This window comes from Diceros bicornis, chromosome 3 (genome assembly GCF_020826845.1).
Source record: "Diceros bicornis minor isolate mBicDic1 chromosome 3, mDicBic1.mat.cur, whole genome shotgun sequence".
Classification (NCBI taxonomy): Eukaryota; Metazoa; Chordata; class Mammalia; order Perissodactyla; family Rhinocerotidae; genus Diceros; species Diceros bicornis.
This window is the reverse complement of record NC_080742.1, coordinates 34734927-34748611: the sequence shown is the minus strand read 5'-3', so window position 1 is coordinate 34748611 and position 13685 is coordinate 34734927. Positions and strand designations below refer to the sequence as shown.

General features: G+C 35.6%; 1 protein-coding gene across 3 annotated transcripts in view; it reads right to left on the bottom strand.

The window, feature by feature from the left end:
* C1GALT1 (core 1 synthase, glycoprotein-N-acetylgalactosamine 3-beta-galactosyltransferase 1) overlaps positions 1-13685 on the bottom strand; it is a 34298-nt gene that overhangs the window by 12771 nt on the left and 7842 nt on the right. For all 3 annotated transcript variants that reach the window (XM_058525988.1, XM_058525994.1, XM_058526000.1), the window contains exon 2: positions 2272-2508. In XM_058525988.1, coding sequence (XP_058381971.1) covers positions 2272-2508 — 237 coding nt within the window. The remainder of the gene's footprint in view (positions 1-2271; positions 2509-13685) is intronic.

Here is a 13685-nt window from a genome sequence, read left to right as displayed (position 1 = left end):
TAGTTGTGGACCAGCAAGAGCCTGCAAAACCACACTCTGTGTAGTGATACTCTAGGCAGAATCCTGAGGAATCATATCCTTAAAGTTAAGGTCAACCAGTGAGTTACAAAAGCTCAGACCTGTGAAAAATGAACAACTGAAGGCATAAATTTCTAGTTAACTGAATGAGAGGGAATAGAAGGGAAGGTTGGGCAAAGGCACAAAAATATTCTCATGCCTCTCTGAATATCAAGAATACACAATCTCAAAATAGACAAAAATTACCCTATTGTCAGTCAGAGAGCATTCATGGTTCATATACTTGAAGAGCCCAATCTCCAACATACAGATACACCAAGTCCTGGATGGATAAGGAAAATGCTGGATGCTGGAAGCCTCCATATGCTTCACTTAGAGCAAGAAAACTTTCTCCCCACTGCTGTGATCTGGTAGATATTCTTTCTCATTCTTTTAATTATGCACTCATTAATTACTTTGTATAGGCATGTACTGGCACAGAAGATGAAAAGATGAATAAGACAAATGTCCTGCTACAGAAGAATTCACAGTGTAGTAAGGAAGCTTGGCATGCAAATCAATACTTGCCACATACTAAGAGTTGCTATAATGGAGGTATGTACAAAGGGTTCAATGTGCTAAGGAAAAAGAAAGCAGTAGCTGATAAATCCTATCAAGCAGCAGAATGGAAACCTGAGTAGAACAGAGAAAGGGAGATAAAGCAATACTAGGAAAAATAAGAGATGATACAGAAAAAAGGTCTTTAAATGAGTGGACACTCACTAAAAGAAAGAACAAAAGACATGGTGAAGTTTGGTTGAATGCAGGTACATGAGTACAACTAAAGGAAAAATGCACTACGGATTGAGAGAAGAAATCTGAAAAATGGTAAAGAAGTAGAATTGCTGGAATTTAGTGACAAATGGGATTGACTGGTAAGCAAAGGAAAGCATCTACCATGACTTCACAGTTTCTGGCTTAGGCAGATGGTAATGAGCTATACAAAATAAAGAATATAGGAAGAAGAGCAAGTTTTAGGAGTAGGAAGGAAAAGAAAAGGAATTTGATTTACACATGTTAAGTCTAAGACAAATAGACAGATTTTTAGCATACCCTACATTTCGTGGACCATGGAGCAGGACAAGTAGGTGCCTAATATATGTAGACGCCTCGTTCCAACTGATCATTTGAAGACCTGGAGTGATGCTACAAAGCAAGTGCACAGTGATCAAACTGCTCTATGATAAGAACACAGAGCACCTGTTCAGAGCTGAATCACTGTTATATAAACATACAACACGACATAATGTGTAATAGTATGCATGTGCTTGCTAGTTCATAAAACTCAACCAGGATTTGTCACCTGGCCCCTCAACCTCTGCTTGAGGCAGGGAAGAAGTAATTTACTCCCAGAAAGATAAGACAAACAACTCTTAATGAAGACCCTCTGCATCCTAGAATTCCAATTGTTTTCTAGCTGTTTGTACTCTCTTCTGTTAAATAAATCACAATTTGCAGAGATCTGTGAATTGTGTTAATGTCTTCTCATAGTGTCTGGAACTGGGCTGAAGATAAAGACAGAAAGGAATAGATAGAAATTAAAATTATGGGGGTTGATGATATCACATAGGCAAAGAACGAGCCAAAGGACAGAAACTTGGAGAAAACCAATACGTAAGGGGCACACAGAGGACTCAATCAAGAAAACGTGGTTAGAGACAGGAAGCCAGGAGAAAGGGAAGTCACGATAACACATCCCTAGTTCTCTACTTCTCCAGTACTTTATACCTCTCAAAAGGAGAAAAGATTAGTTATATTAGCTCCTGATAAAAATATAAACTGAGATTTATCTATACCTTTTGAGTTTCCCTAGGAAAACAAGACTAAGCAAAAACTAAGACCAAAACAAGACAAAAGCAAAAACCAAAGACAGAGATATACAGCATAACAAAATTAGACTAAATGAAAATTTTCAGAAATAAGTCTAATCTGAAAAGTTTTGCCTTTTCCAAAATTACAGTTTTTGAACTGTTTCTATCAAAAATAAATTCAAAATTTATACTTTACCCCCTAAATAAATCTGGGTCTTAGCAATTTCCTTCTTCTGAGGCAACCCAAGAATTGTCATTTAATATCTGGAATTAAGCTCATTTTCATCAAAAGATATAGTGTGATATAACAAAATTCATATAAATAACTATTTCTAATTCTCTCAACACTTACATAGACTGCAAAATACTGTTTATGTTTACTCCTTAATAAAATAAATCATACCTTTATGTTGGCTAGCATCTGCATTGAAGTTCATCTGTCCTTCTAGATGATTCTGTCCATTATCATCTGAATGCCTAGCATGAGGATCATTATGAAGAATATTAGGCTGGGTGTCAACTTGTTCTTCTAATAAAATACTAAATAGCTGAGAACATAAAACAAATCCAATTGCTGATCCACAGAGGAAGGTTAAAAAATTCAGCCAAGATTTAGGGGCCATTTCCCGAAAGTGTATTTCTGTAAGAAAAAAATTAGCAGGATGTTACAAATTATAAAGCAATATACATACCAAGGGTAAAAAGTCTGATAATTTTAGCTGTACTTAAAAGTTAATTCCTTCCATATAGGAGAACATTCTAAGAGTATTTCACTTTATGAGTTTATCCTTCTATTTGCTGCTAAAATTATGGACAAGTCAATAAAATAAATGAGTAGTAACTAGGATAATCATTGTTGGGGTAGGGCATGGGTAAACATGGACATGGGTAAATATGATTCAATCAGAATCACTTGAGAAGCATTTTAAACATACAGATTTCCAGGCTCAACATTTGAAATTTCAGATGCAAAAGAAGTGCTGGGACAACTAAAATTTATATTTTTACTTTATTTTTTAAGAGACAGGTTTGCACAATTCATTGTTAAAAAAAAAAAAAAAATCAAGCAATACAGAATTGTAGGAAGAAGAAAGAAATCATCCCAAATCCCATCACCCAGAAACAACTATCATTAACATCTGGTTATGTTACAGATGTTACAGATTACAGGTATCATAACAGATATAAATAATAGAGATGGAAGGAGAGATAATTATAGCTAACATTTGAGCCCTATACTAAGAGCTTTAGATGGATTACCTGTAAACCATTAACTAGGGACAATTAATCCCATTTGACAGACGAACTCGGACACAGGAAGGTTAGTAACCCTCCCAGGGTCACACCAGCAATCTGAATCAAGAATTCAGAATCTTAACTATTTTGCTATAGTTTTACAGAATTTGGATTATATTAGTCATGCTATTTTAAAGACTTAACATATTAAGTTTGATTTACTTGAATTTATAGAAAAAAGGGAAATTAAATGAATCTAAATGAAATTTGAATGTCAGCTAAACATTTATAACATGACTCCCCTCCTCTAAATGATCCCTCTGAAGGAAAAGATTATGAAAAACATAAAACAATTGGAGTTATGTACAAGACTTGTATGATTAAAAACTAAATAACACTGATGAAAAAAATCAAGACCTAAATAAATGGAGAGACAGACCACGTTCATGGGTTAGAAGACTTAACATAGAAAAATATCAATTCTCCCCAAATTGATACACAGGTTTAATGCAATTTCTAACAAAATCCCTTCAAGATTTTTTGTAGATAAACAAGATCATTCTAAAATTTGTATGTTAAGTCAAAGGAACTGGAATAGTTACAACAATTTTGGAAAGAAGAATCAAGTGGGAGGAATCAATCTACCTGAGTTCAAGACATCACATAGTGACTGAAATCAAGACTGTTTAGTACTGGTGGAGGGACAGACTCACGGATCAACTGAACAGAACAGAGAACCCAGAAACAGACCCACATAAATATGTTCAACTTATTTTTGACAAAGAGACAAAAGTAATTGAGTGGAAGAAAGATAAGACCTTTCAATAAAAGGTACTGGACATCCCTAGGCAAAAATATAAACCTTGACCTAAGTCTCACACCTTATACAAAAATTAACTCAAAATGGATCATAGATTTAAATGTAAAACATGCAACTACAAAACTTTCAGGAAAAATATAGCAGAGGGGCCGGCCCGGTGGCACAAGCAGTTAAGTGCGCTGCATTCCACTTCAGTGGCCCGGGGTTTGCAGTTTCGGATCCCGGGTGCACACCCACGCACCACTTGTCAAAGCCAGGCTGTGGCGGCGTCCTATGTAAAGTGGAGGAAGATGGGCATCGATGTTAGGTCAGGGCCAATCTTCCTCAGCAAAAAAAGAGGAGGATTGGCATCGGATGTTAGCTCAGGGCTGATCTTCCTCTCACACACAAAAAAAACAGTAGGAAAATCTTCAGGATTTAGAAGTAGGCAAAGAATTTTTAGACTTGACATCCAAAGCACAATTTACAAAAGGGAAAAACTGATAAACTGGACTTCATCAAAATTAAAAACCTGCTCTGTGAAAGACCCTACTGAGAGACTGAAAAAACAAGCTACAAACCAGAAGAAAATATTTGCAAACTACATATCTAACAAAAGAACTTGTCTTTAGAATATATAAAGAACTCTCAAAACTAGCAGCAGAAAAATAAACAAAAATTCAATTAGAAAGTGCACAAAAGATTGAACAGACGTTTCACTGAAGAGGATGTACAGATGACAAATAAGCACATGAGAAAATGTTCAACATCATTTGCATTAGGAAAATGCAAATTAAAATTAAAATGAGATATCTCCACATACCCATAAGGATGGCAAAAATAAAAAACAGTGATACCACCAAATGGTGATGAGGATGTGGAGAAACTAGAGCACTATATATTGCTGGTGGGAATATAAAATGGTGGCCAGTCACTATGGATCAAAGGTAACTATGCAGAGAAAAACATGTTCTGACTCACAAAACTAACCCAACTTCTTATCGAAGTGAACTATTCACTCTGACAAAATGGGGAAAATGACCAAATTTGAACGATATGCCCCCAACCTAGTAAAGCCCCTCTACCTCCTAGAGTCTTAAAAGAAATCACAGAACAAGTCAGAAACAAAATTCCTACTCGCAGCTGTCCAAGGTCCCAGCTCCTCAGTTCACCTCTCTCAGGTAGCTAAACGGCTATAGAGAAACTATCAGCCAGCAGCAGCACAAATCTCTAGCTCAAATTTTAAAGGAAAGATCCAAATGGTGCATAAAACAATTGTTTATATGTGGAAGGTAATAAAAAAGATTTCTATCTACATAATTTTTAAGCAAGACTAGCTAGAATTGATTCTATTTAAAAGTGAATAAACAGAAATACATGGAACTTACATAAAAATCTTGCAGTGGAAAAAAAAATTAAACATAGGATGCAAAAGATAGGTGAAAAGCACCGTCCTGAACACTTACTCCATAAAGAAGAAAATCATAAGCTACATAGGACCATGTATTCTCCTAGAAACTGAAAAGATTAAAGCAATTATTGAGAAGATGATAGTTACGAAAGACAATGGAGAGCCAACAGAGAGAATTTATTTCCCAAAAGAGAACAGAACAAATGAAATAAGAAAAAACTCAGATATAATAAAAGAAAATGCACTGAAATGGAAGCCACACATCTGAATATTTAAAGGTCTCATATAAAACCCAGACAAACCTAATATATGGATCAGTACTGAGAGACATCTTGAACTTCACTCTTAAAAAAACAAAAACCAAACTCTAAGTATCCAGGAAAAACAAGCAAGTCAAAGGCAAAATATTAGGCAGAACTACAAAGGAAAAAAATACTAGGGAGCTTTCTCATCTATAAGATTATATCCTAAAAGAAATGCTGCAAAAACCCAAGCATTTTGAGGGGGAAAACATAAGCCCTTAGACTTAAAAATTCAGCAAGTTGTCACCCAAGAATCAAGATAATAGGAAGACATTTTCAAATATGCAAGGACTCAGTACCCATATACCCTTGATATACTACCTACTTAAAGATATAATTCAGCTAAGAGTTAAATCCAAATTAAAACAAACACCTCAAAATTCACAAATGAATCAAGCACACAATGAAAGTGTTAACATACAACATGAAAGGGTGTAATCCTTCCCAATATAGAACTGTGGAGTAATTGTGTGTGGTAATTGTGAAACAAAGCAGAAATGTTATTATCCTGGAAAGAAAAGCTACATAGGATAAAACGATAATAGTAATTTAACTACAAGAACCTAGGCAGAAAAGGCATATCCTGTGAAGGAAAATGGAGAGGAGGGTAAGAGAGAATGTGCTAAGAAGTATGTGTTCTAATTTCTGAGAGGGGTAACTCAGAGTTGGTATTTTTAACTTTAATTATAAAAATCTTCAAATACAAACAAAAGTATAACAGTGAGCCAACCCCCACATACCTATAACACAGATTGAATTATAATTTAAAAATTTGCTATATTTACTTCATTTATTATTTCTTCGATTACAAAATTTTAATGCAAATCCCAGACATCAAGTCATCTCATCTCTACACACTTCAATATACGTCTCTGGAAATACGGACTTTTTCTTACAAAATGCCTAACGAAATTATCAATGTCTAACAAAAGTAACAATAATTTTTTGAACTCATCCAACCCACAGCTGTAATCAAATTTCTCCAACTGTCTTCTATAATCAAATTGCCTCAATTAACTCACAAATATCTTTTTTACAGTTGGTTTGTTCACACCAAGATTCAAACTATACCCACATTCATAGATAAAATGAAAAAACAAGAGAACACATTATATAACAAATAGCTATTAAACATGTAAACCTAAATGAAACTCATTTCTCTAAAAAAGCAAATTATCGGGGGCCGGTCCTGTAGCTTAGCGGTTAAGTGTGCGCGCTCTGCTACTGGCGGCCCGGGTTCGGACCCTGGGCGCACACTGACGCACCGCTTCTCCGGCCATGCTGAGGCCGCATCCCACGTACAGCAACTAGAAGGATGTGCAACTATGACATACAACTATCTACTGAGGCTTTGGGGGAAAAAAAGGAGGAGGATTGGCAATAGATGTTAGCTCAGAGCCGATCTTCCTCAGCAAAAAGAGGAGGATTAGTGTGGATGTTAGCTCAGGGCTGATCTTCCTCACAAAAAAAAAAAAGCAAATTATCAAATCTGACTCAAGATATAAAACCTAAATGGAATCATAGAGGAAATAAAGAACATTGTCAAAGAGCCAGACTTCAAAAAGGTCCAGGCTTCTCCAGGATAAAATACTTCAATCTTCCCAAAAACATAATTTTTATGCTACATAAGTCATTCCAGAAAATTAAATAGAACTTAACCAATTCTTCTTTTATGTAAAAGCTTGATACCAATATCTGACAGAGCCCCCCAAAATAGCACAGAAAACCTCAGTCTAATGTCACCCCAAAATAATAAATTATCAAAGAGAATGCAGCCCAAACATTAGTGGTTATCTTAAACTGGAAGAAAACTCAGAGATGAGGTATTTGTGTGAAAGTGATTTATTAGAAAGTATTCCCTAGAAAAACTTGTAGGGAAGTAGGATAGGGAAGGGAAGGAAGCCAAGCAAGGGTAAGATACAAAAGTCCCATGGAGGGTAATTTTAGCTCACTCCCTCAGGGTAGTTCCGGAGGAATGTAGGCCACACTTCAGAGTTGTACCCATACAATCATTGGTTAAGGGCTGTCCTTAGGAAACAAATTTCCTAGGCACTTTCACAGCTTGTACATTGATAAAGCAAACTCTGGCAGTGTGAGGTCAGCCCTGCAATGAAGAACCTTAGGAGATAGATATTGGGAGTGAAAAAACATCACGAGCCTGTGAGCAGGAAGAAGATACAGGCCTATGGACAGAGTATTAGCATCATCCGCTTCAGTGACTTCAGGATAGGGAAAGTTAAAAACCACTTGGTTTGGATTTACACTATGGAATCCCCAAAAGGTTCAGCAATGAATCATTACAGTTAGATCATCCTATAGTGAAAACCACTGGTCATAAGCCCCAACATCATGTACAGAGATTTCAATTAGTTTTTTAATATCTACTCTAAAATATGAACAGCCAACTAAGTTAAGAATCACCAGATATTTAAAGGAAAGCCTCTAATATGAAAGAAAAATACCAAGATAGTCAAATTTAAGCAATTTGGAAGAGACTATGTAATGACATGAAAACTTAAAAAAATCCCTCAAACTATCATTAACATCCTGAGAGAGAAAAAATGCCATGCCATTGCATTCATGAGATAAGAACAAGTTACTAGCTTTAAAAAAAATTCTGAAAACAAAAACAACTCCTACAAATTAAAATACAAGAAAATCGAAAACCTCAATAGAACAGCTACAGGATAATGTTAAAGAAATTCCCCTGAAAGTGAGCAAAGTAAAGAGACAAGGGGATGGAAAATAAGAGAGAAGATCAATGATAACTAAAGATCAGCTTAGAGGTGCAGATAAAAGAGAGGGCTGGAAATCAACAACCAAATATTTCAAGAAAGTTTCCAGACTGAAAGGATTCAATGAAACCCAGCACAGTGAACAAAAACAGACTCATAAAAATACATTATTGTGAAATTTCAAAACACTTGGGTCAAAGAAACCATTTTGTAAGCTTTCAGACAAAGGGACAAAAGGTCACATAGGAGAGATCAGGAATTAAATGATTTTGGACTTGCACACAGCAACACTGAAAGCTAGAAAGCAATGGAGAAACTCCTTCAAAATTCTGAGGAAAAATTATTTCCAACCTAGAATTTTATACCCAACCAAACTATCCAACAAGTATGAGGGATGGGTAAAGATATTTTAAAGACATGACAGACTCTGGTCAGATCAATATTCAGTATATCATCGTGTATCTATTTTAAAGCACCAGTAGGGCAATGATGCAGAAACGTGGAGCAAGCTGTTAGAGATGGAGGTCTGCAGCCTGGGAAAACATTTAGTCAGTCACCTGTATATTTGAATTACAAAATTAAAATAAGAGTCAAATCTAAAATATGATCTAGCAAACAAAAAAAAAAGATCACTGAGGGGGCCAGTCTGGTGGTGTAGCAGCTAAGTTTTTGTGCTCTGCTTCAGCGGCCCAGGGTTCACTGGTTCAGATCCTGGGCACCGACCTACGCACCGCTCATCAAGTCATGCTGAGCCAGCAACCCACACAGAGCAACTAAAAGGACGTACAACCATGACATACAACTATCTACCCCGGACTTTGAGGAGAAAAAACGAAAAAAGGAGCAAGACTGGCAACAGATGTTAGCTCAGGGCCAATCTTCCTCAAAAATAAATAAATACATACATACATACATACATACATACATACCATAAAAAAAAAAGAACACTGAGAAATTACTCAATGCAAAGGATACTCTTCTAAGTGCGTTAAATTAATTCACTTAATCTTTCCACAACACGATACAGGCCAAAGGAGTTGTATAAATTCCTAATACTTTTAATAGTTTGCCATGTGGTCTGATACTAATAAAAAATTCAAAAGACAAGATTTTCTTTAGCATATTCCCTTATTTGCCTTTGAAGTTTAGTTCAGTGACTCAACTCTTAATCTAATCTAAGGAAATTATCTTAATAAAAAATAAAAAAGCATTTATGAACAGTGCCTTCACATAAGCCCTCAAGTATGTGCTAAACGAAAGATTCATAGCCAAAAATTAGAACTAAGAAAAGGTAAACTTATATAAACTAAGGTATACTCACTAAATAGAATATTACACAATCACTAAAATTTTCTTGAAGATTACATAATAACATGGAAAAATGATTAGAACACAAGTGAACAAAAAGGCAAAATTTTATACACAATGTTATTCCAACAACGTGCTTTAAAAAAGAAGCCATCTTAAAAAAACAGACTAGAAAAAATATACCAAAATGTTAATTTCTAATTTCAATCCTAATTTCTAATTTCAGTGGTGAAATTAGGGGGAACTAAGAATATTGTTCTTTCCATATTTTTCCAAATTGAGTTTAATGAGTATATATTACTTGAGCCGCTCTCAAAAGTTTTAGTCTCCAGATTCCTTTAAACTATTAATTAGTGAGGGCCTCAAATAGCTTTTATTTATGTGGGCTATACCTATTGATTAGATTTTTACTAGAAATTAAAACTGAAGAGTTTTAAATATTTATTTATTCATAAATAGTAATGACAAACCCACTATCTATTAAAATTTTATAGAAAATAACTATATTTTCTAAAAAAAATTAGTGAGAAGAGTCACATAGATTTAAACTTCTGCAAATCTCAGTATCTGGTTTAATAGAAGACAGCAGGATCTGAAATTCCATATCTCCTTCTGCATTCAGCTTTTTGCAATATATTATGTAGCTTCTAAAAAAAACCTGACTGGGGGCTGGCCCCGTGGCTTAGCGGTTAAGTGTGCGTGCTCCGCTGCTGGTGGCCCGGGTTCGGATCCGGGGCATGCACCGATGCACCGCTTCTCAGGCCATGCTGAGGCCCCGTCCCACATACAGCAACTAGAAGGATGTGCAGCTATGACATACAACTATCTACTGGGGCTTTGGGGGAAAAAAAAAATAAATAAAATTAAAAAAAAAAAAAAAAAAAAAAAAAAAAAAAAAAAACCTGACTGTACACTTGTAAGAGAATAAGTGAAAAAAGCAAATAATATGTTGATATTAGTATAAGTACTTTTGACTTGATGAACCCCCTGAAAGGGTCTAAGAGATCTCACTTTCCCTGGACCACACTTCGAGAACTGCTGCATTATTCTGACTAAAAATGTTTTTCCCCAAAAATGTTAAATGGTGGCAGGTAGCTTGCTGGATCAAGAAATAAACAGGACAGAGGCTTGAGAGTTCTGATTTTTAGATGAATAGAACACAAAATGGAACATTCTATATTCAACCTCAGTTACTACAAAAGCTACAGTAATCAAAACAGTGTGGCACTAGCATAAAGATAGACATCTAGACCAATGGAATAGAACAGATAGCCCAGAAATAAACTCTCACACTTATGGTCAAAAGATTTTTGACAAGGGAGCCAAGTACATTCAATGGGCAAAGGACAGTCTTGTTAACAAAAGGTGCTGGGAAAACTGGATATCCACATGCAAAAGAAGGAAGTTGGAGACTTACCTGACACCATGTACAAAAATTAACTCAAAATTGATCAAAGACTTAAATATAAGACCTAAAACTATAAAACTCTTAGAAGAGAACATAGGACAAAAGATTCACAACACTGGAGTTGGCAATGATGTCTTGGATATGATGTCACAGGCACAGGCAACAAAAGAAGAAATAGTCAAACTGGATTTCATAAAATTTTAAAAATTTGTATATCAAAAGACACTATCAACAAAGTAGAAAAGCAACCTACAGAACGGGAGAAAACATTTGCAAATCATATACAGTCACACGTCCTATTAACGACTGGAATACGTTCTAAGAAATGTGCTGTTAGGCAATTTTGTCAGTGTGCTAACATCATAGAGTGTATTTAGACAAACCTAAAAGGTATAGTCTACTACACACCTAAGCTATACGGTACTAAGCTTATGGGACCACCGTCACATACGTGGTCTGTCATTGACCAAAATATTGTTATGTGGCGCATGACTGCATCTGATAAGGGATTACTATCTAGACTATACAGAGAACTCCTAAGACTCAACAACAAAAAAAACAAACCACCCAATTAAAAAATAGGCAAAGGACGTGAAAAGACACTTCTCTAAAGAAGCTATACAAATGGCCAGTAAGCATGGGCATGTTGAGAATGAAAAGATGTTCAACATCACTGATTATTAGGGAAATACTAATCAAAACTACGAGATACCACCTCACATCCTTTAGGATGGCTGCTATCAAAAAAACCCCAGAAAAGAACAAATATTGGTGAGGATGTGAAGAAAGGAAACCCTTATACGCTGCTGGTGGGAATATAAAATGGTACAGCCACTGTGGAAAATAGTATGGCACTTCCACAAAAATTAAAAATAGAATAACCACATGACCCAGCAATTCCACTTCTGGGTATGTGCCCCAAAGAATTGAAAGCAGGGCCTCAAAGAGATATTTGTACTCCCATGTTTATAGCAACATTATTCCCAATAGCTAAAATGTAGAAGCAACCCAAGTGTCTCTCAATGGATGAATGGATAAGCAAAATGTGGTATACACATACAATGGACTATTATTCAGCCTTCAAAAAGAAGGAAATTTTGGGGCCAGCCCTGTGGCGTAGTGTTTAAGTTCAGCACCCTCTCTTTCGGCATCCTGGGTTCGTGGGTTCGGATCCCAGGCGCAGACCTACACCACTCGTCAGCCATGCTGTGGTGGCTGACGAGTGGTGTGACCCACATATAAATTAGAGGAAGACTGGCACAGATGTTAGCTCAGGGCTAATCTTCCTCAGCAAAAAAAAAAAAGAAGGAAATCTTGACATATGCTACAACATGGATGAACCTTGAGGACATTATTCTAAGTGAAATAGGCCAGTCACAAAAAGAAAAATATTATGTGACTCCATTTTTATGAGATAATTAAAATCATAAAGACTGAAAATAGAACGGTGGTTGCCATGGACTGGGTTGGGGGGAATGAGGAGTTACTATCTAATTGGTATAGAGTTTCAGCTTCCCAAGATGAAAAGAGTTCTGGAGACAAATGGTGGTGATGGTTGCACAACAATACGAATGTACTTAATACTACTGAACTGTACATTTAAAAATGGTTAAGATGGTAAATTTTATGTGCATTTTAATATAAAAAAACTCAAAACAAAAAAAACAATGATAAAGATGTTGATTTTCTCCAAATTAATCTATATATGTTATCCCAACTAAAATACAAGAAGACTTAAACAAGTTAAATAACTTAGTAAAAAGTATGTTAAAAGTTTTGAAAAATAAACATGTGAGTATACCTGAGAAATTTCTGGAAAGGGGTCTGGGGGAGTAGACTAAGCCTACTAGACCCACTTAAAATTCAAGACTTTTAAAAATTAAATAATGTGGTAAAAATTATTCTAAATGTTGTTTGGAAAAATAAACATGTGAGTATAACTGGAAGATTTTTAAAAAGGGCATTGGGGGCTGGACTGCAGATTAGACCTACCAGATATTAAAATATATTACCTACAATAAACAGCAGTATAGTAATTAAAACAATTTGATAGTCAGGTCAAACAGGCATATCAATGTATCTGTGAATCCTTAAAAAAATTTTTAAAACATGCTTTTGTTAATCAATACTAAAAACACAATGCTGAGCAACTTTTTTTCTCTACAACCAGACTGTCAGGCTATGTTATTTGAAAGTATATCAGTGAGATTGGAACATCCCACTCCTGCATGGATGATAGATCATTAATGGAATGGAAGCAGCCTCAATTTCCAACTCAGAGCTTCACATAAAGGTTTCCCAGACACAACATTCCACATTTATCTTAACTTTGTAGTCTCCAAGGCAACAAGACTCTGAGTCTGCTTCTTGGCCCAGGCCCAATGCTAATTAACCCCCTGACACACATTCTTGCTGTGCTTTAAACCTATCAAATATTGCTTCATTTAAATTTTGTATAAAATTCACCCTTCTCCAAAATTCTACAATAACCCTGTCCCCTCTCTATTTAGAAAATGCTGGCAGTTCCTCTGGTCTGTGGTCTCCCACACAGCAGCAAGTTAATTAACTTTGTAAGCCTAAAGATATATATCCCTGGTGGTCTTTATCAGATGAAAATA